This window comes from Mobula birostris, chromosome 16 (genome assembly GCF_030028105.1).
Source record: "Mobula birostris isolate sMobBir1 chromosome 16, sMobBir1.hap1, whole genome shotgun sequence".
Classification (NCBI taxonomy): domain Eukaryota; kingdom Metazoa; phylum Chordata; class Chondrichthyes; order Myliobatiformes; family Myliobatidae; genus Mobula; species Mobula birostris.
The window spans coordinates 63,744,460-63,770,142 of record NC_092385.1 but is presented as its reverse complement, the minus strand read 5'-3'; the positions used below and the strand labels follow the sequence as shown (position 1 = coordinate 63,770,142).

Below are 25,683 nucleotides of genomic sequence, written 5' to 3'. Positions count from 1 at the left end.
GTGCATTACATGAAGTCACCTCAATGGAGGGAAAAGCAAGGCCTCGTCATACATGAAAGATTTGAGTTGCAAGTGCTGTATCAAGTAGAAGCGCTGAGGCTTTGGTTTGTGAGGCTTCAGTGAGAGGAGGCTGAGCGGAAAACAGGTAAGGTTTTCCTTTGATCTATTCATCCAATTCGAACAGCTGGGATGGCAGCTAGGGCAATGGTCCTGTGACTTCACCTATATATAGGAAGTGCGACAAGCTGCAGTTTCTGACTAAACGTATTAAGGAAATTTATCTGGAGCTGGACATATTTAGGATCGTCCGGGAAGCTGGGAGCATTACAGATAAGGGTTTTAGCAAGGTAATTGCACCTAAGATACAGGCAGCAGATAACTGGATAACTGCCTGGAAAGACAGAGTGAGAAGGCTGATAGTACATGCTTCCTTGTGGCCATTCCCCTCAGCAACAAGTATACCATGGATAACACAGACAAAATGCTGGAAAAATCAGCTAGTCAGGCAGTTTTGTTGAGTCCTCCAGCATTTTATGTGTGTTGCTCAAGATCTTCAGCAGACTCCCGTGTTTAAGACTTGCTTATTTGGATATTGCTTACGGAGGGGGGGGTGTGGTTTGCAGAGAGATACCTACCAGGACTTAGTGGTAGCAGTCAGGTCAGTGGTGCTGTGACTGGCTCTGAGGCTCAGTGGGAAAGGAGAAGCCAGGAAGGGCAACACTGATAGGAGGCATGATAGAGGGACAGGCAGGAGGTTCTGTGGCTGCACAAAAGATGCTAGGATTTCCGAAGTCCCAGGGAGAAGGCATGAGAATGGTGTTGAGAGGGATGATGGATCAGCCACGATGGAATCAGATCAGACTTGATGGTCTGAGTGGCTTAATTTTGCTCCTATGTTTTATGGTCTTATAATGTATGGCCCCTTAGATGCCAGGGTCAACGATGTCTCAAGGCAACTTCTGAACAAAAGAGTGGGCAGCCAGAGGTTGTGGTGCAAGCACCACACACAAAATGCTCGTGAACGCAGCAGGCCAGGCAGCAAATATAGAAAGAAGTACAGTCGACGTTTCTGGTCGAGTGCATATTGGTACCAATGACATAGGTAGAAAGGGAAAAGAAGGCCTGTGCAGTGAGAATAGGGGTTTAGGAAAGAGGCTGAAAAGCAGCACTTCGAAGGTGTTAATCTCTGGATCATACCTGGTGTCACATACTAGTCAGGGCAGGAACAGAAAGATAGAACAGATGAATGTGTGGGGGCAGGATATCAGGCTCTTGCATCACTGAAACCTCTTCTGGGGCAGGGTAGACTTGTACAAGAGGGACATGTTGCACCTTAATTGGTGGGGAAGTTTGTTGGTGCTACTTAGGAGGATTTAAACTAGTTCAGCAGGAGGATGGGAGCCAGAGCACCAGGTCATAAAGTGGAATGATTGAGAGGAAAGTAGATGTCATGACCAGTCAGTATGGAAGAACAGGCGGGAGCAAGGCAATTGATACGATGAAACAGACAGGTTGAAATATGTTTATTTTTACGTTAACTAACTGAACCATGCTCTTTAGTTCTTCACCCTTACGCTTCGTCGATAGAGGGACAAAGCTGGATGCTTAATGTTGCAAGGATTCAAGGTGCGGGGGCTCATCTACTATATACATAGAATTCAAAAGCATGAAATGTGAAATCGCTCTGATGGGATTTATACTACAAGAAGAATAAGGAAGCACATGTAAGGTTTAGGAAGCTAAACTCAAAAAGAGACCTTGAGGATTATAAAGATACTAGGCTAGGACTCGGGAGGGGAGTTTGGAGAGCAAGGAGGGGCCATGACAAGCTCTTACCAAGCAGGATTAAAGAGAATCCCAAGGCAATCTACGCATACATCAACATCAAGGTGGCAGCTAGAAAGAGAGCAGAATCATTCAAGGATAAAGGAAGGAACATGTGTTTGGAGCTGGAGGATGTGGTGATGTCCTAAATGAGGACTTTAGCCAGTATCTGACAAGGAGAAGGATGCAGAGGTGAGATCAGTTTGGAGTGTGCAAGTTGAGATGAAGAAAGAGGTTGTGGTGAGTCTCTTGAAGAACATTAAGCTACGTAAGTCCTCAGGCCCTGATACCCAACTTATTGAGAAAGTCAAGAGATTGTTGGGGCCTTGACTAAAATCTTCAAATTGTCCATAGCCACAGGGAAGGATTGAGACAAATGGTGAGTAGATGACATTCCATAGTTCAAGAAGAGAAATGGGGATAATACAGGTGACTACAGACTGATGACTTCTTAAGTCACTGGTAGGGAAGCTATTGAACAGGATTCTTCACGTTAGGATTTATGAATATATGGAAAGCCATGACCTAATTAAGAACAGACAGCATGGCTTTGTGTCATTAAGTCATGTCTTAATTTCTAGTTCGACTTTTTTTGAGGAGTTGATGAGGATGGTTGATGTAATTTGAGCTGTGGATGCTATCTACATAGATTTTAGTAAAGCAATGGACTAGTTCCTTCATTGTAGGCTTATCCAGAAGATTAAGAAGCTGGAATCCTCTGTGTCCTGATTCTGAATGAGTTTGCCCAAGAGACAGATGGGAGATATTGACAGAGGGTAGTGGTCAAAAGGAATTATTTTGTCTGGAGGTCCATCTGCAGTATAAATGACTTGGATAAAAATGTGGGTTTGTATATTAGCTGATGATACAAAGATTGTTGGTGTCATGGATAGTGTAAAAGATTGCCAGTAGAATATAGGTCAGTTACAGATGTAGCAGGTGACATTTAATATGACCAATTGTGAGATTTACACTTTGGGTAACCAAGTGTAAAGTGACAGTACACTATTAATAGTTGGACCCTGAACAGTGATGATATGCAGAGGGATTTTGCTCCCTGAAAGAGGCTGCACAGATTGACAGGGTGGTAAAGGTGGCATATTGCATGCTTGCCTTTACTAGTTGAGGTATTGGGTTCAAGAATCAGGAAATTATGTTGAATTTTTATAAAACTCTATTTAGGTTGTATTGCGGTATTGCATTCAATTCTGGTGTCCCTATTATAGGAAGGATACACAGCTTCAGAAGGAGTGTAGAAGAGGTTTACCAGATGCTGCCTGGATTAAAGAGCACATGCTCTAAGGAGAGGTTGGATAATCTAAGGTTGTTTTCTCTGGAGCAGCAGAAGCTGATGGAAGACCTGATAGGATTTTATAAAATACTGAGAGGCAAAGACAGGGTATGCAATCATGTCGTACCTTTCCTCATTTTTACAAGATTTGAGTCAATCCTAATAAGAATAGATGTTAATAAATCTCAAACCTTGCAGTCAGAAATACTGTAGTTCTCTGATATAGAGTGATCAATGCTTCCAAAATACCCAGCATCAGAGCTCAGTCCTACATTCCTTGGCCAAAATGGAACAGCCAACAAGTAATACTGCTGCGGCAGGTAATTCCAGAGTTACGGATTGAGGCAAACATATTACCTGTAATCAGCAGTTTGAATTGGGATCCATGTGTATGTCCTATCTACTTCATCAATATATCTCTGAAAAAAAGAAAAACAGTACCAATTATTCGTACTCATATGATACGCACCTGTATTCAAGGGATTGACTGGTAATTCACTGGATTTAACTTGAGCAATTTGTTTCTTTACATCATCCTTCACCAAGAACTAGCCTAACATCCAATTTTTAAATTGTAGACTACTTCCCTCAACTCTATTAGTTTCCATTCACAGATCAGTGAATATAAAGTACTAGAAATCCGAAAGAGTTCCCAGGATTTCAGCTCCTTGCATGTGAGAGATAAAGAGCTATAGACTCAAACAGCAATGCAGCACAGATACAGGTCATTGAGTTCAGTCTATATCTCTTTAGCCCTGACCCTGCACATACCTTTCCAAGTGCTTCTTAAATAATAGTACTTGCCCCAAGCATTTCCTCTGGCAACTGGTTCCACAGGGGCTGGTGTTGGGATCAGTGTGAAGAAATGGCTCCTCTGGTCCCTTTTCAATCTTTCTCCTCTCATCCCAAATCTAGTTTTGGATTCCCATACACTGTGGAAAAGACAGGCACTGTCCACCTTATCTATACCCCTCATGATTTTATAAAGCTCTATAAGACTACCCTTATTCTCCTATACTCCAAGGAATAAAGACCTGGCCAGCCTCTCCCTCTAACTCAGGCCCTCTAAATTGTTTCTACATTCTTTCCAGTTTAATTATGTCATTTCTATAATAGTGTTGTCAAAATTGCACACAGTACTCTAAGTACAGCCTCACCAATGACTTACACAACTGCAACATAATGACGCATCATCTTACTTGATGCCCTGACTGAGGAAGGCCAGGGTGCTAAGTGCCCTTTTCACCATTCTGTCCCGATGTGGACTCCACCTTTAATGAACTGTGCATCTGTATTCCCATGTACCTCTATTTCATTACACTCCTTGGTGCCTTACCATTCATAGTACAAGTCCTAGGCTGGTATGAATTTCCAAAATACATCATGTCACACTTACTTGTATAGAAATCCATTTGCCACTCTTCAACCCATTTCCCTAACTGATCAGGATCTCCTTGTAATCTACTATAACCTTCTTCACTATCAATATCACCTCTCATTTTGTGCCGTCCACAAACCGACTGATCAACCCATGTGCATTCTCATTCAAGATCCCAACACCAACCCCTGCGGGATATCACTAGTCACTGGCTTCCATTCCAAGAGACAACCTTCAATCTCCACCCACTGGGACAATTTTGAATACACCAAACTAGCCCTCTCTGGATTCCATGGACCTAACCTTCCAGACCAGCTTACCATGCAGGATCTTGTCGAAGACCTTGTTAAAGTCTAGACAATATCAACTGCCCTATCTTCATCTACATTTTTGATTATAAGACCATAAGACATAGGAGTAGAATTGTGCCATTCAGCCCAACAGGTCTGCTCAGACATTCCTTCATGGCTGATCCCAGATCCCACTACACCAATCTTCTCTGCATACCCTTTGATGCCCTGACTGATCAGGAAATGAACAACTCTGCTTTAAATAAATGCAGGGATTTGGCCTCCACCGCATTCTGTGGCAGAGCATTCCACAGATTTACTAATATTTGGCTAAAAAAAAAAATTCTCCTTACCTCTGTTCAATTTTGAGGCTGTGTCCTCTAGTTCTGGATACCCCCACCAGAGCAAGCATCCTCTCCACATCTGCCCTTTCTAGTCCTTTCACACCATTCAATAGGTTCCAATGAAATTCCCCCCGCATTCTTCTAAATTCCAGTGAGTACAGGCCCAAAGCTGCCAAACTCTTCTAATATGTTAACCTTTTCATTCTCAGAATCATCCTCATGAATCTCCTCTGGACTCTATCCAATGACAACACATCCTTTCTGAAAAACGATTGACAATACTCTGTGCGGCCTGACCAGTGTCTTATAAAGCCTCAGTATTATCTCTTTGCTTTCATATTCTATTCCCCTTGAAATAAATGCCAACATAGCATTTGCCTTCTTTACCATAGGCTCAATCGGAGATGGAAGCGGAGTTAAGATGGCATTAAACGGCAGCTCCTTTGCTTGCATCTTTGGAAACAACTCTATTTCTATCTTTAATATCTTTATTTTTCCCTTTCAGGGCTCTTTTGAAGACCCTGACCTGGAGTTACATGCTGACTTTGGTTCTTTGCAGGAATGGGACCCGTTCTCAGGGATTCAGGACCGGCTGATGTTCGGCACGGCAAGGGTTTGGCCTGCGAGCCCGGCTCAGATTTGGAAGCCTAAGATCTTGGGGCTCTGGAGACGGGCAAGAAGGTATTTGGCTTATCTATCACTTTATCACATAGAAACATAGAAAACCTACAGCACAATGCAGGCCCTTCGCCCACAGAGTCCCTACCTTAGAAATTACCAGGCTTACCTATAGCCCTCTATTTTGCTAAGCTCCATGTACCTATCTAAAAATCTCTTAAAAGTCATCTCACACCTCAATATATTCTTTGTTTCTGAATTATGTTGTTTATGCAATGACAGTGGCAAATGGTCTGTTTTTGGTTGTCCTGCACTACCAGAGAGAATCTGAAACAAGCTACTTCCGCCAGCACCTTGCTGATGAACCAGTGTTGATGATATGCTCAAGTCCATCAACGTACAACTTCCTAACTCAAAAGACTACAGAGAAAGAATAGCACAGCCAGAAGTCTCAATGTCTACGCCTTTTCATTCATTTCTTTACCAATACCATGTTGCAGGATTACATCAGACTATTTCATGAACATTTAATTAGTTGGTGTTTAATTTCAAGGCCAACCTGCTTCCTCATTGACGCTGTTTATTAAAAAAGGTACAAAGCCACATCCGAATGCTTAGAGTACTTGCCTCATCCAGGGATTTGGTTAGAGTTCGTATTGTCATATTCCCATATTTCTTATCAATCATGTTTCTCCGGATCTGTAGAAACAGAAATGAACATGGACAAGAAAAAGAAAAAATATAACCTTTTGAAACTGTGATCCTTTCTTTAGAAATGGCTGTTAGTCAGTGAGAGCACTGGCTGCTGTTGGTGCTAAGGAGCACATCTACACTAGAGGCCCTCTACTGGTTGAGATCGAATCTATCAGTATGAGCATTTCAGGGATCAACTTTTTTCACCATATACATACATCTACATGCATTAGGAATTTGCTGTACTGTGTTGGTTAGATTGGGACAAGCACCAAGAAAAGGCAACAAAAATTCGACAATGATAAAAAATTTAAAAATCAATACGAATAAGGTTAGAGGCCTCATGTATGGATATGGAATAAAAATACATAAATACATAAATACTAGTAAGTGCATTTACAATGTAAACAGCATTGTAAAAAGTGGTTTAAAATGTTTACAGTCCAGTGTAGTGATGGGCTAATAGAGGGGTTGGGGGCAGGACTAACTAGATCAGATTAAATGACTGGGGGAAGAAACTTTTAAGATGATGTTCTGTTTTAATTGCCCTATAGTGCTTTCTAGAAGCAAGCTTTTGGAACATGCAGAGTGCAGCATTGCTAGTGTCCACAAGGAATTTTCCTGCCTGCATCTTTGTCCTGGACACATAGAAATCCTGCAGTGATGGTTGACTGCACCCAATAACCTTTTCTGCTGACCTAACAGTTTGCTGCCATTTTGTATGTTGTGAGGGGATGCTGCACAAACCAGACAGCACTGACCCCAATATCAGTGTGCTCTAAAAACAAGTATAATCTGAAGAACATTCAAACAAAATCTCATCGTTTGAAGTAGGCATTTCAGAATGAGACGACGTACAAAAAAGGATGAGAAAAGATGATGAAGAGTTGGTGGACACCAGTCTCAGAAGAAAGGGATCCTTTGGGTGCCAATTGTGAGCATCTCTAATAAGAGAGAGAGGAAATACTGGAGCCAGAGCAAGAATAAAGTAGGCTATCTACAGGAATATCGACCAACAGGGAAGACTGGATGGGATGAGGTTCCTCTGAAAGGGATAGTCTCAGAGATGGCAATGGTGACACACTGTGTCAAAGACACAGTGATGTGTGTCCTTGGAGACGCAGCATCCATAGATACAGTTGGGGATTTCCAGGACAGGTGAGTGCTACAAGCCCTAAGTGCATTCTGGATTGAGATGACTGTTATAAATTGAAACTGTAAATAGTGTGTACAGGGAGCACGGAATAAAGAGGTGGGCTGCCAGGTGACACAGTTCATTGGGTTGGAGGGGACTCTTCTACACTGTATCTATAAATAAAAATGAAGATGGGGATCACAGGCAGTAAATGAGACTGGATTGCTGTCCAACGAGCCCATGTGGACTCATTGGTCCAGCTATCCCCTCTTACCAAGACTCTACGCCAGTCAAGAATCAAAAGATTAAAATCAAAGAACTCCAGATCTTAGAAACCTGATATAAAAATCAAAAAACCGCTGAAGAAACACAGCACAGGTAGCATCTGTGGAAAGGAAAATGGTATTAATGCTTCGGGCTGAAGATTCTCCACTGGCACTGCAAAAGAAAGGAAACAAGTTAGTGTTAAGTTGTGGAGAATGTTGGGGAAGATTGATTGTACAAAGGGAATATTTCTGATGTGTTGAGGTCAGGTTGCCAGGAGATGAGCACTAGTGGAGTGAGGTATTTGATCATTTCATATGTGAAGTTAGAAAGAGAGAATATGGCAAAAAAATCAGCGAGCTGTAAGATGAGGCAAAGAGAGAAAACACCGGTGAAGGAATATGAGAACTGCAAAATACGAGTTATTGGGAATATATCTAGCAGATCAGAACAGTGTCGTGGAGACAGAAGCTAAGATAATGTGATAGATTCACAGCAGTTCTAATACAGATGTAAAACAGAAGTTGTTGAATTTAATCCGAAATCTAGAAGGTTGTAATGTACCCAGACAGAAAAAAAGGCTGTCCTTGCTCACTGTGGCTTTGTCATTCATGTAGCAGTCCTGGAAAGGTAGTTCAGAGGAGAAGCAAAAAGTGGCAAGCAACAGAGACACAGGGTTGACCCAGCAGCTTCAATACCCTCACTTCCTTTAATTGAGCTGCACTTGCTCTTCAAAACATAACTCCTCTGCACTGGAGAAACCAAACGCAATCAGGTGGCAATCTTGAGACCATAAGACCATAAGATATAGGAGCAGAATTAGTCCATTCAGCCCATTGAGTCTGCTCCATCATTCCATCATGGCTGATCCTGAATCCCACTCAACCCCATACACCTGCCTTCTCACCATATCTTTTGGTGCCCTGACCAATCAGGAAATGATCAACTCTTTGGCTAAGGAAATTTCTCCTTACCTCTGTTCTAAAAGGATGTCCTTCAATTTTGAGGCTGTGCCCTCTAGTTCTGGGTACCCACACCATAGGAAACATCCTCTCCACATCTATCTTCTCTAGTCCTTTCAACATTTTGTAGGTTTCAGTGAGATCCCGCTGCATTCTTCTAAATTCCGGTGAGTACAGGCCCAAAGCTACCAAAAGTTCCTCATATGTTAACCTCTTCATTCCCGGAATCATCCTTGTGACCTCCTCTGGACTCTCTCCAATGACAGCACATCCTTTCTGAGATATAGGGCCCAAAACTATTGACAACATTCCAAATTTGGCCTGACCAGTGTCTTATAAAGCCTCAGCATTATCTCCTTGCTTTTATATTCTATTCCCCTTGAAGTAAATGCCAAAATTGTATTTGCCTTTTTTACAACAGACTCAACCTGTAATTTAACCTTTTAGGAATCTTACACAAGGACTCCTAAGTCCCTCTGCACCTCTGATGTTTGAACCTTCTCCCCATTTAGATAATAGACCGCATTATTATTTCTTTTACCAAAATATATTAACATACATTTCCCAACACTGTATTCCATCTGCCACTTTTCTGCCCATTCTTCCAATTTGTCTAAGTCCTGTGGCAATCACATTGCTTCCTCAGCACTATCTATCACTCCACCTGTCTTCATATCATCCGCAAACTTTGCCACAAAGCCATCAATTCCATTATCCAAATCACTGACAAACAACATGAAAATTAGCGGTCCCAATACTGACCCCTGAGGAACACCACTTGTCACTGGCAGCCAACCAGAAAATGCCCCCTTTGTTCCCACTTGCTGCCTCTTGCCTGTCAGCCATTCCTCTATCCATGCCAGTATCTTTCATGTAACACCATAGGATTTTATCTTGTTAAGCAGCCTCATGTGTGGCACCTTATCAAATTATCAAATACCTTCTGAAAATCCAAGTAAATGACATCCACTACCTCTTCTTTGTCCTCCCTGCTTGTTACTTCCTTGAAGAACTCTAACAGATTTGTCAGACAAAATTTCCCTTTACAGAAACCATGCTGACCTTGACTTTGTTGTTATCATTAGTCTCCATGTACCTTGAAACCTCATGATAGACTCCAATACTTTCCCAACCACTGAGGTTAGACTAACTGGCCTATAATTTCCTTTCTTTTGCCTTCCTAAAGAGTGAAGTGATATTTGCAATCTTCTAGTCCTCCAGTACTGCACCAGAATCAAATGATTCTTGAAAGATCATGACCATTGCATCTGTTATCTCTTCAGCAATCTCTCTCAGGACTCTGGGAAGTAGTCCATCTGGTCCAGGTGACATCCACCTTAAGACCTTTCAGTTGACCTAGCACTTTTTCCTTTGTAATAGCAATGGTACTCACTCCTGCTCCCTGACACTCATGGACCTCTGCCAAACTGCTAGCATCCTCCACAGTGAAGACAGATGCAAAGTACCCATTAAGTTCATCTGCCATTTCTCTTTCCTCCATTACAACATCGCCAGCATCATTTTCCAGTGGTACGATATAAACTCTCAGCTCCCTTTACTCTGTATCTGACAAAAAAAACTTTTAGTATCCTGCTTTATATTATTGGCTAGTTTGCCCTCATATTTCATCTTTCCCCTTCTTATAGCTTTTTAGTTGCCTTTTGTTGGATTTTAAATGCTTCCCATTCATTCAACTTACTTTTGCTACCTTATATGCCCTTTCCTTGGCTTTTATGCAGACCGTAACTTCCCTTGACAGCCACTGTTGCCTAGCCCTGCCATTTGAGAACTTCTTCTGTGGGACATACCTATCCCGCACCTTGTGAACTATTCCCAGAAACTTCAGCCATCTCTGCTCTGCTGTCATCCCCGACAGTATCCTCTACCAATCCACCTGAGCAAGCTCTTCTCTGATGCCTCTATAATTCCCTTTATTCCATTGTGATACTGATACATGTGTTATGCTCCTCCCTCTCAAACTGCAGTATGATTTCAACATTATTATGATCACTGCCTCCTTAGGGTTCCTTTACTTTAAGCTCCCTAAAAAATTCTGGGTTATTACACAACACCCAATCTAAGATGGCCTTTCCCTGAATTGGCTCAAGCACAAGCTGCTCTAAAAATCCATCTCTTAGGCATTCAACGAATTCCCTCTCTTGCGATCTGACACCAACCTGAATTTCCCAATCCCCTTGCATATTGAAGTCCCCCATTACAATTGTGTCATTACTCTTATTACTTGTCTTTTCCAGCTCCCATGCAATCTCAATCCCACATCTTGGCTACTATTTGGAGGTCTATGTATGATTCCCATAGTGTTTTTTTCAACTCTTGCAGTTTCTTAACTCCAACCACAAAGATTCAACATTCTCTGACCATATGTCACCTCTTTCTAAAGATGTCATTCCATCTCTTACCAACAGAGCCACACCACTGCCTCTGCCTTCCTGCATGTCCTTTCAATACAAAGTGTATCCTTTGATGTTAAGCTCCCGACTACGGACTTCTTTCAGTTACGACTCAGTGATGCCCACTATGTCATACTGACTAACCTCTAATTGCACCACAAGTTCGTCCACCTTATTCTGAAAGCTATGCACATTTAAATACAGCACCTTCAGTCCTGCATTTTCACCTTCTTGAATTTTGCCTCTGTGGCACAATATACCTCTTTGCTCAGTCTCTTTACATTTGTACCCAATCATTGGCTTGTTCTTTCATGTTACACCCAACATCTGCTGACTCATCCTCAGCTCTATCATCCTGGTTCCCATCCCCCTGCCATATTAGTTTAAACCATTCTCAATGGCTCTGTTAAAGCTGCCTGCAAGACTATTGGTCCCCCTTGGATTCAAGTGCAACCCATTCCTTTTGTACAGGTCCCACCTGCCCCTAAAGAGGTCCCAAATATCCAGAAATCTGAATCCCTGCCCAATTCTTCACCTACGCATTTATCCTCCACCTCATTCCATTCCTATCACACTGATGTGTGGCACAGGCAGCAATCCTGAGATTACTACCCTCAAGGTCCTGCTTCTCAGTTCCCTTCCTAACTCCCTGCATTCTTTTTTCAGGCCCTCCTTCCTTTTTCTACCAATGTTGTTGGTACTAATACGTACTGTGACTTTTGGCTGCTCACCCTCCATTTTTAGGATATTGTGGACACGTTCAGAAACATCGTGGACCCTGGCACCTGGGAGGCAAACTACCATTCGTGTTTTCTTTTTGTGTCCACAGAATCGCCTATCTGACCCCCTAACTAAAGACTGCCCCATCACTACTGCTATCCTCTTCCATTCTCTACCCTTCTGAGTCACAGGGCCAGACTCTGAGGCACAGATGCCGTTGCTTCTCTCAGGTAGGTTGTCCACCCAACTGTTGAAGCACCTATTGTTGAGAGAGACGGCCACAAAGGTGTTCTCCACTATCTGATGTTCTCTCTTCCCTCTCCTGAGAATCACTCATTTACCTTGGGGGGGCAGATCATGTTTGGTCTGTAGTACTGACCCTGAGCTACCTTCTACTTTGATTCACCACCCTGTGGCCTCCTGCACTGCCTTGAGGAAGAACACCCTATCTGCTTGGGCACCTTGTAGCTTTCCATATTCAGTATTTTATTAAATGGCACCTGTTTACTTGTCTTCTCTGGCTACAGTATATCAGAATTAGTCTTTCCACTCTAGGTCGTGGAGTCATAAGTCAATCTCATACAGAAACAGGCCTCTCAGCCCACTGAGTCTGCACCAACTATCAGCCACTCAGATACACTAATTCTACACTAACCCCATTTTACTTTCCCCTTATTCCCTTCAACTCCCCTCTTGCTTCTACCACTTACCAATACAAAAAGGACAATTGTCCGTGGTAGCTTAACCTGCCAAGTTATTGATATTGGATATTGGCTCAGTAATTCTCTCACCTTTGCACAGCTTGATGTATCTCCCTCTCTCTCACACACACACACACACACACACACACACACACACACACACACACACACACACACACACACACACACACATCTGGGTACATTACAGCTTGCTATGGCATCTACTCTGCGTGTGACCACAAGAAACCGCAGCGAGTTGTGGACAGAGCTCAGCACATCATGGAAACCAGTCTACACTTCTCACTGCCTCAGTAAAGCAGCCAGCATAATGAAAGGCCACACCCACCCCAGACATTCTCTTTTCTTCCCCCTACCCTTGGGTAGAAATTACAAAAGTCTGGAGGCACATACCACCAGGCTCAGGGACAGCTTCCATTCTGCTGTTATAAGACTTTTGAATGTTTCCCAAGTATGATAAGATGGACTCTTGCCCTCAAAACCTATCTCACTGGGGCTCTGCATGTTACTGTCAACCTGCACTGCACTCTCTCCGTATTGTAACGCTTTGTTCTACTTTATGTAGTACTGCCTCAATGCACCATTGTAATGAATTGATCTGTATCGATGGCACGCAAGACAAGTTTTTCCTTCTACCTTGGTATATTTGACAATAGTAAACCAGTTTATCATTTTAACTTGCAAGGAGAAGTGAATATATTCATTTTAGGAGAAGCTCAATAAACACATGACAAGCATAGAATTAAATGATTTGCTGAAGTGTTTAAACATAGAATTTTTGATTAAGGCAGACAAAGCTACAGAGTGCTGGAGAAGGTTCACATAAACGTTAAGTTTTTTTAATGTCAAGACCCATCAGAATTTCATGGTGGTGAAGTGGTGCTACATCCAGATTCTTAAATTCAAATACTGGCAAGACACTATGGAATTTAGAACTTGAATGATCTCTTAGAGAAGAAACTATTTTCAGTGTCGATGCCCTTGAAACTGTCAGACTGAAGAGGGGTGGCTAGATTACCGTTCTCTGCAGTTGCCTGTGTGAGTCCTCGAGGCTGCATTGAGATGAAGGGCATGAGAGGGAATTGCATCGGAAGGACTGACAACTTAATTGTTATGGGGACACAGAGACTTCAAATACCGGATTCAAAAGCAACAAATATTATGCTGGAGGAATTCAGCAAGTCCACCTTCTGTTGGGGGAGGGAACTGTCAGCACTTTGGGTCAAAACCTTGTATCAGGATTGAGAGCAGCACACATAAAAGTTGCTGGTGAACGCAGCAGGCCAGGCAGCATCTCTTGGAAGAGGTACAGTCGACGTTTCGAGCCGGGACCCTTCGTCAGGTCTAACTGAAAGAAGAGTTAGTAAGAGATTTGAAAGTGGGAGGGGGAGATCCGAAATGATAGGAGAAGACAGGAGGGGGGAGGGATGGAGCCAAGAGCTGGAAAGTTGATTGGCAAAAGGGATATGAGAGGATCATGGGACGGGAGGCCTAGGGAGAAAGAAAGGGGGAGGGGGGAAGCCCAGAGGATGGGCAAGGAGTATAGTGAGAGGGACAGAGGGAGAAAAGGGGGGGGAATGTATTAATAATAATAATGAATAAATAAATAACGGATGGGGTACGAAGGGGAAGTGGGGCATTAACGGAAGTTAGAGAAGTCAATGTTCATGCCATCAGGTTGGAGGCTACCCAGACGGAATATAAGGTGTTGTTCCTCCAACCTGAGTGTGGCTTCATCTTGACAGTAGAGGAGGCCGTGGATAGACATATCAGAATGGGAATGGGATGTGGAATTAAAATGTGTGGGCACTGGGAGATCCTGCTTTCTCTGGTGGACAGAGCATAGGTGTTCAGCGAACCGGTCTCCCAGCCTGTATCGGGTCTCGCCAATATTCTGTACTACAGCTACAGAAAGGGTGAGTAATGTAGCAGGATCCTCTTTTGAGTCAATATGGGTAGAAGTCAGGAACAGGAAGGGAGCAGTTACTCTATTGGGAGTATTCTATAGGCCCCCTGATAGCAGCAGAGATACCGAGGAGCAGATTGGGAGGCAGGTTTTGGAAAGGTGCAAAAATAACAGGGTTGTTATCATGGGTGACTTTAACTTCCCTAATATTGATTGGCACCTGATTAGTTCCAAGGATTTAGACAGGGCAGAGTTTGTTAAGTGTGTCCATGATGGATTCCTGTCACAGTATGTTGACAGACCGACTAGGGGGAATGCAATACTAGATCTAGTATTGGGTAATTAACTGGGTCAGGTCACAGATCTCTCAGTGGGTGGGCATCTGGGGGACAGTGACCACCGCTCCCCAGCCTTTAGCATTATCATGGAAAAGGATAGAATCAGAGAGGACAGGAAAATTTTTAATTGGGCAAGGGCAAATTATGAGGCGATAAGGCTAGAACTTCCGGGTGTAAATTGGGATGATGTTTTTGCAGGGAAACGTACTATGGACATGTGGTCAATGTTTAGAGACCTTTTGCAGGATGTTAGGGATAAATTTGTCCCGCTGAGGAAGATAAAGAATGGTAGGGTGAAGGAACCATGGATGACAAGTGAGGTGGAAAATCTAGTCAGGTGGAAGAAGGCAGCATACATGAGGTTTAGGAAGCAAGGATCAGATGGGTCTATTGGGAAATATAGGGTAGCAAGAAAAGAGCTTAAGAAGGGGCTGAGAAGAGCAAGAAGGGGGCATGAGAAGGCCTTGGCGAGTAGGGTAAAGGAAAACCCCAAGGCATTCTTCAATTATGTGAAGGTAGGACCGATTAGAGATAAAGGTGGGAAGATGTGCCTGGAGGCTGTGGAAGTGAGCGAGGTCCTCAATGAATACTTCTCTTCGGTATTCATCAATGAGAGGGAACTTGATGACGATGAGGACAATATGAGTGAGGTTGATGTTCTGGAGCATTTTGATATTAAGGGAGAGGAGGTACTGGAATGTTGTCCCCTTGTTCAAAAAAGGTAGTAGGGATAGTCTGGCTAATTATAGACCAGTGAGCCTTACGTTTGTGGTGGGAAAACTGTTGGAAAAGATTCTTAGAGATAGGATCCGTGGGCATTTAGAGAATCATGGTCTGATCAGGGACAGTCAACATGGCTTTGTGAAGGGCAGATCGTGTCTAACAAGCCTGATAGAGTTCTTTCAGGAGGTGACCAGGCATATAGATGAGGGTAGTGCAGTGGATGTGATCTACATGGATTTTAGTAAGGCATTTGACAAGGTTCCACATGGTAGGCTTATTCAGAAAGTCAGAAGGCATGAGATCCAGGGAAGTTTGGCCAGGTGGATTCAGAATTGGCTTGCCTGCAGAAGGCAGAGGGTTGTGGTGGAGGGAGTACATTCGGATTGGAGGGTTGTGACTAGTGGTGTCCCACAAGGATCGGTTCTGGGACCTCTTTTCGTGATTTTTATTAACGACCTGGATGTGGGAGCAGAAGAGTGGGTTGGCAAGTTTGCAGATGACACAAAGGTTGGTGGTGTTGTAGATAGTGTAGAGGATTGTCAAAGATTGCAGAGAGGCATTGATAGGTTGCAGAAGTGGGCTGAGAAGTGGCAGATGGAGTTCAACCCGGAGAAGTGTGAGGTGGTACACTTTGGAAGGACAAACTCCAAGGCAGAGTACAAAGTAAATGGCAGGATACTTGGTAGTGTGGAGGAGCAGAGGGATCTGGGGGTACATGTCCACAGATCCCTGAAAGTTGCCTCACAGGTAGATAGGGTAGTTAAGAAAGTTTATGGGGTGTTAGCTTTCATAAGTCGAGGGATAGAGTTTAAGAGTCGCAAGGTAATGATGCAGCTCTATAAAACTCTGGTTAGGCCACACTTGGAGTACTGTGTCCAGTTCTGATCGTCTCACTATAGGAAGGATGTGGAAATATTGGAAAAAGTACAGAGGAGATTTACCAGGATGCTACCTGGTTTAGAGAGCATGCATTATGATCAGAGATTAAGGGAGCTAGGGCTTTACTCTGGAGAGAAGGAGGATGAGAGGAGACATGATAGAGGTGTACAAGATATTAAGAGGAATAGATAGAGTGGATAGCCAGCGCCTCTTCCCCAGGGCACCACTGCTCAATACAAGGGGACAACACACATCAAAGTTGCTGGTGAACGCAGCAGGCCAAGGCAGCATCTGTAGGACGAGGTGCAGTCGACGCTTCAGGCCGAGATCCTTCATCAGGACTAACTGAAGGAAGAGTGAGTAAGGGATTTGAAAGTTGGAGGGGGAGGGGGAGATCCAAAATGATAGGAAAAGACAGGAGGGGGAGGGATGGAGCCAAGAGCTGGACAGGTGATTGGCAAAAGGGGATACGAGAGGATCATGGGACAGGAGGTCCGGGAAGAAAGACGTGGGGGGGGGGGGCCCAGAAGATGGGCAAGGGGTATATTCAGAGGGACAGAGGGAGAAAAAGGAGAGTGAGAGAAAGAATGTGTGTATAAAAATAAGTCTGGGAGACCGTTTTGCTGAACATCTACGCTCTGTCCGCCAGAGAAAGCAGGATCTCCCAGTGGCCACACATTTTAATTCCACATCCCATTCCCATTCTGACATGTCTATCCACGGCCTCCTCTACTGTAAAGATGAAGCCACACTCAGGTTGGAGGAACAACACCTTATATTCCATCTGGGTAGCCTCCAACCTGATGGCATGAACATCGACTTCTCTAACTTCTGCTAAGGCCCCACCTCCCCCTCGTACCCCATCTGTTACTTATTTTTATGCACACATTCTTTCTCTCACTCTCCTTTTTCTCCCTCTGTCCCTCTGAATATACCTCTTGCCAGTCCTCTGGGTCCCCCCGACCTTGTCTTTCTTCCCGGACCTCCTGTCCCATGATCCTCTCGTATCCCCTTTTGCCTATCACCTGTCCAGCTCTTGGCTCTATCCCTCCCCCTCCTGTCTTCTCTTATCATTTTGGATCTCCCCCTCCTCCTCCAACTTTCAAATCCCTTACTCACTCTTCCTTCAGTTAGTCCTGACGAAGGGTCTCGGCCTGAAACGTCGACTGCACCTCTTCCTACAGATGCTGCTAGGCCCGCTGCGTTCACCAGCAACTTTGATGTGTGTTGCTTGAATTTCCAGCATCTGCAGAATTCCTGTTGTTTGCATTTAAATTCAATACAAGGGGACATGGCTTTAAGGTAAGGGGTGGGAAGTTCAAGGGGGATATTAGAAGAAGGTTTTTTACTCAGAAAGTCGTTGGTGCGTGGAATACACTGCCTGAGTCAGTGGTGGAGGCAGATACACTAGTGAAGTTTAAGAGACTACTGGACAGGTATATGGAGGAATTTAAGGTGGAGGCTTATATGGGAGGCAGGGTTTGAGGGTCGGCACAACAATGTGAGCCGAAGGGCCTGTACTGTGCTGTACTGTTCTTTGTTCGATGTTCTAATATATAGAAGGCCGCATCTATATATTGACTTCTCTAACTTCTGTTAATGGCCCACCTCCCCTTCGTTCCCCATCCATTATTTATTTATTTATTTATTATTATTATTATTAATACACCCCCCCCCCTTTTTTCTCCCTCTGTCCCTCTCACTATACTCCTTGCCCATCCTCTGGGCTTCCCCCCCCCCAACCTCTTTCTTTCTCCCTGGGCCTCCTGTCCCATGATCCTCTCATGTCCCTTTTGCCCATCAGCTGTCCAGCTCTTGGCTCCATCCCTTCCCCTCCTGTCTTCTCCTATCATTTCAGATCTCCCCCTCCCCCTCCCCTCCCACTTTCAAATCTCTTACTATCTCTTCTTTCAGTTAGTCCTGACGAAGGGTCTTGGCCCGAAACGTCAACTGTACCTCTTCCTAGAGATGCTGCCTGGCCTGCTGCGTTCAGCAGCATTTTTTGTGTGTGTTGCTTGAAATTCCAGCATCTGCAGATTTCATCGTGTTCAGGATTGAGAGTGTAACTCTTCCGAAGGGTATAAAGAAGATAGAGGGATGTGTGAGGCAGGAGCTGACATGTACTAAGTAGATCCTGGTGAAGAAGGGTTGATAGGGCAGATGCTACTGAAATGGCCCAGCAAGCCACCTCGTTATATCCTAATGGCTGTGTTAATGTCACAAGCACAGACTCTGCTGCAGGGTCTACATGTACCTGCTGGCAGGCTGAGCAACAGGGTTGGCAATTGCACTTGTTCCAGCTAATTACTGTTTCATTATGGCAGTTGTAACTCCTTTCCTTTCGTTGTAGCCTTGCCAAGGCTTGATCCAAAGCACGGCAATGTCTACGTTCCCTTCCTTTCTGGAGGAAGAGGACCACCATCTCGACTGATGCTGTAAAGCAACAGTATTCATTTAGTATTAGTTGTTGCTTCCAGCTGCAGCGTTGACATTTAACTTTCAGCACGAGAGTTTTAGCTAATGGCCCTGCTGGCCTAGTGTTTATTGTTCTCTTTTAAATTCTACAACAGTTCTCATTAAAGTTAGTGAACTGTTAGCCTGCTCAGTGTCTCTCTCTCTCTCTCTCCCATATCCAAATGTTCTGACATTTAAAGTACAAAGAGAATAAAACTAGACGAATCAACTTGCACCAACCTCAGACCGAACAGTACAGGGGGAGTAACTTGAGGTGTTATCGACAGTGGCTTAAGTAAGGCCTTTGATAAGATTCTGCATAATAGGTTGGTCCATAAGTTTTGAACGCATGGACCCAGAGTAGGATGGCAAAGTGGATGCAAAATTGGCTTGGTGATAGGATGCAGAGGTTTTCAGGGTAGAAATGTCAAGTAGGCATGCATCTCAGAAGAGAGGGGCAAGTTTAAAATGGATGTTTGGTGCAAGCATTTTTACTGGGAGCAGCATGTGTCCAAAATGTGCTGAAGGGGAAAGCAGATATGAAAGTGGAGTTTAAGAGGCTGTTAGATGGTCACATGAATATGTAGGGATAGAGGGATATGGATCATGTACAGATAGAAGAAATTTAGTTAATTCATTACTCATTTTGGTTCCTGTGCTATGTTCTAAACAAGAGTAGAACTTACGCCGTAAATGGTAGTGCTCTGGGGATTATTAATGAAGAAGACCTTCAGGGTATGTCCATGAATCCCTTAAGGTTGCAGCACTGATAAAAAGACATGAAGAAGACATAGGTGATGCCTCCAACAGCCATGTCTTTGATTGTGATGTTGTGTTAGAACACTGATTTGCCACGCTTGGAGTATTGTGTGTAATTCTAGTTGACAAAAGGATGTGATTGTGCTGGAAAGAATGCAGAGCAGATGCACCAGGATGTTGCCTAGAATGGAACATTTCAATTATAAAGAGAGATTGCATAGGCTTAATTTGGTTTCCCAAAATTATGAGCAGATAACTGGATAGACAGATTTTTTTTTCCCACGGAGCAGATGCCGCACACAAAATAGCACAAGTTTAAGAGCATAAGACATAGGAACAGAATTGTGCCATTCGGCCAATCAAGTCTGCTCTGCTGTTTCATCATGGCTGATCCATTTTCCCCCTCAGCCCCAATCTCCTGCCTTCTCCGTCTATCTTTTCATGCCCTGACTAATCAAGCATCTATCAACGTCTGCCTTAAATATACCCAATGACATGGCCTTCATAGCTGCCTATGGCAACGAATTCCATAGATTCACCATGTGCTGGCTAAAGAAGTTTCTCCTCATCTCCATTCTAAAAGGACACCCCTCTATTCTGAGGCTGTGTCCTTTGGTCTTAGAATCTCCTTCCACAGGAAACATCCTCTTCACATTCACTCTATTGATGCCTTTCAACATTTGATAGGTTTCAATGCGGTCACCCCCATCCTTCTGAATTCCTGTGAGTAGAGGCTCAGAGTCATCAAATGTTCTTCATATGACAAGCCTTTCAATCCTGGAATCATCTTTGTGAACCTGTTTTGAACCCTCTCCAATGTCAGAACATCCTTTTGTAAGGGGGTTTCGTCTTTTATGTTACTGCAGAGGCTAATTAAAATGGCTTCTTTGTTATGTTATAATCAGGAATGCTTCTTTGTTATGTTAAATGCTCAGAAAGCTTTGCACTAGCAGCTTGTTGTGGTTTAGGGGGTGCTAAGAGGATGGTATGAACCAATTGGGATAGTTGTTATGACTTTGGTGTATCTGGAAGTTTTTGTATGCGCGGGATTTTGGGGCAGAAGGCGGGAGAGCGAGACAGAGGATGGACCAGGTGCTGTGATGTCTGCTAATGGGGTCGGACCCTGAGGAGGGCGTTCGGCGAGGAGACGGAGACGGATTCGTGTGGAGCGTCTGGTCGACCACCGTTGTTGGTCCCAGGCGGCCAGTCGAGGTGGTCTGAGGGGTCGCAGGGTGAAGAAGAAAGTTCTTGAGTTCCAATTGTTTCGTGCACGAAGGGATTGAACTTTGATAAGTGTGACGCCTTTTATTTTCCTTTTATATTTTATTCTCTATTAATTATATAGTTCCAGTAATATCTAAACTGTAAATCATTTAATCGTATCTGGTGTATTGTCTGTTATTTGGGTGGGGTGGGGTACATCACACAGCATCCACACAAACTAATTACTCAGTTTGGCAGGGCCGAGACTGTTTCCCTAGACAACAGCAAGCCGAGAGACCCTGAGGGTGGCCAGGGGGGCTACATTGTGTGGGCTTTGTCCGGGATTGGGTCTACTGGTATGCTGTGTGGGTGCCCTGTTTAAATCTGTAATGTGTGTCTCTGTGGGTTATTTGCTGGTTATTGCTGTATGCGTTGTGGGTGCAGTATTTGGTTGAGTTCAGGCTGGCATTGACGAGTTGGAGGTGGCACTTGGGGCTGTCCATGCAGTTGGGAGAGAGAGGAAAGAGTGGTCTGATTTGGAGGTAGGGTCTGCGAATCAATGTTCTAGCTCTGGCAGGCTCCGCCTGGCGCTTGGGATAGTGTCCACCCCAGGAGGGGCGGAGACGTGCGAGATGTGGGCGGAGCAGATCTCTCAGTTGTTAGATGAGTGGCAGTGCTCGGTTGAGGGAGAGCAACAGGGATTGGGTGAAAGTTGGAGTAGGCGGGCTAGTGACAGTGTTAGAGCTGTCAGGTTCACTTACACCATAGTGACAGCTGTCAGTTATTTAAAAGAGCGGGGAAAGTCTTCTCTGGCTAGGAGGGCAGCTAAATTGCTTGCAGTGCCAGGGGGATCATGCTCCTCCTTCAGTTGTTCAGCTGATCAGAGAGGTGTCGGGAAACTTAGTGAAGGCCCAGTGGGGGAACAGCTTGGGGTCTCTGGGGAAGCACATTCCCAACAATGTACCAATGAACTTCCGAAAGGAAAAGACCCTATTCCTGAAGGCTTAGAGGGACCACGCCCCAGGGTGTCGTTACGGATAGAGGGAAGCGATGCTAAAGCCATCCTCGACCCCGGAGTGCAGGTCAAGTTGTTGTACAGTTCGTTTTACAACCGGTGTCTGAAGCATTTACCCTTGACAACCGCAAGGGCACCGGAGACTTTGGGTACTAGTGGTAGTAGTTATCCAGAAGACGATGATTGGTTAATGACTCTGGAGTTCATGGGGGCATTGTCTGGGCACCCAGCGTGTCGAGTTGCTTCTGAGGACGTGTGTAGCAGCCTTGAGCCGGTACCGAATTTAAACGAGACCCAGCGGTGGTACAGCCTGGGGAAAGTAGCTGAGGGTGAGACCCTCTTAGTAGATGCTCCAAACTACCATGAGGGAGGGGAGTTGACCGCTGAAGACACCTCAGTGAGAGAGAGGTCGCGGCAAATGGACCCTGGCGGCGTGGAAGATGAAGGCAGCGTGTGTGTGAATTATGCGATGTGGTTTAATGTGCTGCATCTAGGGGTGGATGTTGCCAGATCCTGAGGAGTGCGGCTGTTGAGCTGAAGATGGCCTTTACTCGTTCCCTAGGATTCTTCCAATCCGAAAAGATGCCCAAGGGCATATCCGGAGCCCCTGCATCCTTCCCGCGGGGCATGAGGAAGACCATGGGGGAAGTGAAGGTGTGTGGAGTTTTGACGTATGTGGATGACTGCCTAGAGCTTGGATTCGCCTGGGGGGACTATGAGGCGAGGCGGGGCGAGTGGCTGAGCCCAGGCGACCGAAGCGAAGTGTCAAATGTGGAGGAGTTTTTGGCTGGAGGAGTTTGGTGCAATGTGAGGAAAATGACCCGACATACCAGTTGAACTTCCTGGTGTTGGAACAGATGGTGGTGGACCTGGGGATGGAAACCCAGGTCGTCAATCTGAATAAGACATAGGGGAGAGAGGGGATTTGCACTGCTGAACTGAGTGCTCAGAAATGCCGGCCGGAGACTGAGTGCCGCACTTGTGGGATGACCATTGCAGACTTGGAATTCACGCTCGTCAACGTGGAGAAGGAGCAACGGAATTCTGAGCCGACACTGCTGTTATGTACTGATGAATTAATCCAGCGACCAGAAACAATGACCCACCTTTGAAGGGATCAGTGGAAACTCAAGACGTTGATTCAGAAAAGATTGGAAGACTTACAAATTGGGGAAGATCAAGGAAGTGTTCTGACTAAGGCAAACAGAAAACTGAGAGCCCAGGGAGGAGAGTTTGACTACACTCCCGAGGAGGTGAAGAAATGGAGGACAGATCTCGGAAGAGGGAGGCGGACGCTTGAAAGGAACCTGAAGGTGACTATTGCGAGTTTAAATAAAGTGGAAAAACTGAAAGTTGACCTGAAAGACGTCATCAGGAAGAAAATACTGGAGGCTGAACATTCTTTAACTGTTGCTTTTCAGGTCAAGGTGGAAGAAGCTGGTGGGGTAACTGCGTCCCAGATTGAGATGGCCAAGAACCCTGAGTCAGAACTGCTGAGGCTGTGGCGAGAGTTGAAGGAGTCCCCGAAGAAGCTGACGTCCCGACTGCAGGAGGCTGAAGGGGTAGCACCGGCTAAATGTTTCAGTTTGGAGAAAGTCAAACAGCAGCTACCGATCGACGGAATGAGGAAGGATACCGGTTCGAAGGATGATGTGCTGCACATGTGGTACATGCTGCCTTTCGCTAACTTCCTCGTGATTGAGGAAGAGACCTTTGGCCCTTCTCCCACTGAGTCAGGTGTAGTGGGGAGGGCTAGCTGTGGGCAGTCTGAGTTGCAGCAGGATTGGGAAGGAGGAGTGGCGGGGCCCCAGACACGGGACAGGGGGCTCCGAGCTGTAATGGTGGCCTGAGTGAGAGAGGAGATAGCAAGCAGGCCCGAGGTATCCCTAGTAGTGTCTGAGCCTTTTGGGCTTAGGTGAGGGCGGTACGGAGGTCTCGGAGGGTTAAGAGGCTCCCAGATAGGCTTGCCTATGTAGCGCCCATGGGACGGGAGTAAGGTCCACTGTTCAGGGAGCACTGTCACTGTGTGTATGTGTGTGTTGTGTGTCTGCAGGATTGGTTGGCGAGTTATTTAGAAGTCATGAGGACATGACTTTATTTGGTGGGGGGAGAGTGTAAGGGGGTTTTGTCTTTTATGTTACTGCAGAGGCTAATTAAAATGGCTTTTTTGTTATGTTATAATCGGGAATGCTTCTTTGTTATGTTAAACGCTGAGAAAGCTTTGCACTAGCAGCTTGTTGTGGTTTAGGGGGTGCTAAGAGGATGGTATGAACCAATTGGGATAGTTGTTATGACTTTGGTGTATCTGGAAGTTTTTGTATGCGCGGGGTTTTGGGGCAGAAGGCAGGAGAGCAAGACAGAGGATGGGCGAGGTGCTGTGAGTCCGCTAATGGGGTCGAACCCCGAGGGGGGCATTCAGCAAGGAGACAGAGACGGACTCATTTGGAGCATCTGGTCGACCACCGTTGTCGGTCCCAGGCGGCTGGTCGAGGTGGTCCGAGGGGTCACAGGGTGAAGAAGACCATAAGACCATAAGACAAAGGAGCAGAAGTAGGCCATTCGGTCATCGAGTCTGCTCCGCCATTTTATCATGAGCTGATCCATTTTATCCTATTTAGTCCCACTGCCCCGCCTCCTCACCATAACCTCTGATGCCCTGGCTACTCAGATACCTATCAATCTTTGCCTTAAATACACCCAATGACTTGGCCTCCATTGCTGCCCGTGGCAACAAATTCCATAGATTCACCACCCTCTGACTAAAAAAATTTTTTTGCATTTCTGTTCTGAAAGGCTGCCCTTCAATCCTGAAGTCATGCCCTCTCGTACTAGACTCCCCCATTATGGGAAACAACTTTGCCACATCCACTCTGTCCACGCCTTTTAACATTCGAAATGTTTCTATGAGGTCTCCCCTCATTCTTCTAAACTCCAAGGAATACAGCCCGAGAGCGGACAAACGTTCCTCATATGTTAACCCTCTCATTCCCGGAATCATTCTAGTGAATCTTCTCTGTACCCTCTCCAACGTCAGCACATCCTTTCTTAAATAAGGAGACCAAAACTGCCCACAGTACTCCAAGTGAGGTCTCACCAGTGCCTTATAGAGCCTCAACATCACATCCCTGCTCCTATACTCTATTCCTCTAGAAATGAATGCCAACATTGCATTCGCCTTCTTCACCACCGACTCAACCTGGAAGAAGAAGGTTCTTGAGTTCCAACTGTTTTGTGCATGAAGGGATTGAACTTTGATAAGTGTGGCGCCTTTTATTTTCCTTTTATATTTTATTGTTTATTAATTATATAGTTCCAGTAATATCTATAAACTGTAAATCATTTAATCGTATCTGGTGTATTGTCTGTTATTTGGGCGGGGTGGGGTACATCACACAGCATCCACACAAACTGATTACCCAGTTTGGCGGGTCCGAGGCTGTTTCCCTAGACGACAGTGAGCCGAGAGACCCTGAGGGTGGCCAGGGGGGCTACACTTTCTTAGATCAGGGGCCCAAACCTGAGCATTGACCTTATAGAACAGAAGTAAGGAGAAATTTGTTTCAGCCAAAGAGTGTCGAATCTGTGGAATGCTCTGCCACAGACTGTGGTGGAAGCCAAGTCCGTGGGTATATTCACAGCGGAAGTTGATGGATTCCTAATTGTTCGGGGCATCAGGGGATATGGCGAGAGGACAGGTGTATGGGTTGGATGGGATCCGGATCAGCCATGATGAAATGGTGCAGCAGACTCAATGGGT

General features: G+C 45.0%; 1 protein-coding gene across 8 annotated transcripts in view; it reads right to left on the bottom strand.

Annotated features, from left to right (window-relative positions):
• LOC140211181 (voltage-dependent calcium channel subunit alpha-2/delta-2-like) overlaps positions 1–25,683 on the bottom strand; it is a 1,200,890-nt gene that overhangs the window by 99,566 nt on the left and 1,075,641 nt on the right. For all 8 annotated transcript variants that reach the window (XM_072280736.1, XM_072280740.1, XM_072280737.1 and 5 more), the window contains 2 exons: positions 6,373–6,444; positions 3,473–3,534 (listed from right to left, as the gene is read on the bottom strand). In XM_072280736.1, coding sequence (XP_072136837.1) covers positions 3,473–3,534; positions 6,373–6,444 — 134 coding nt within the window. The remainder of the gene's footprint in view (positions 1–3,472; positions 3,535–6,372; positions 6,445–25,683) is intronic.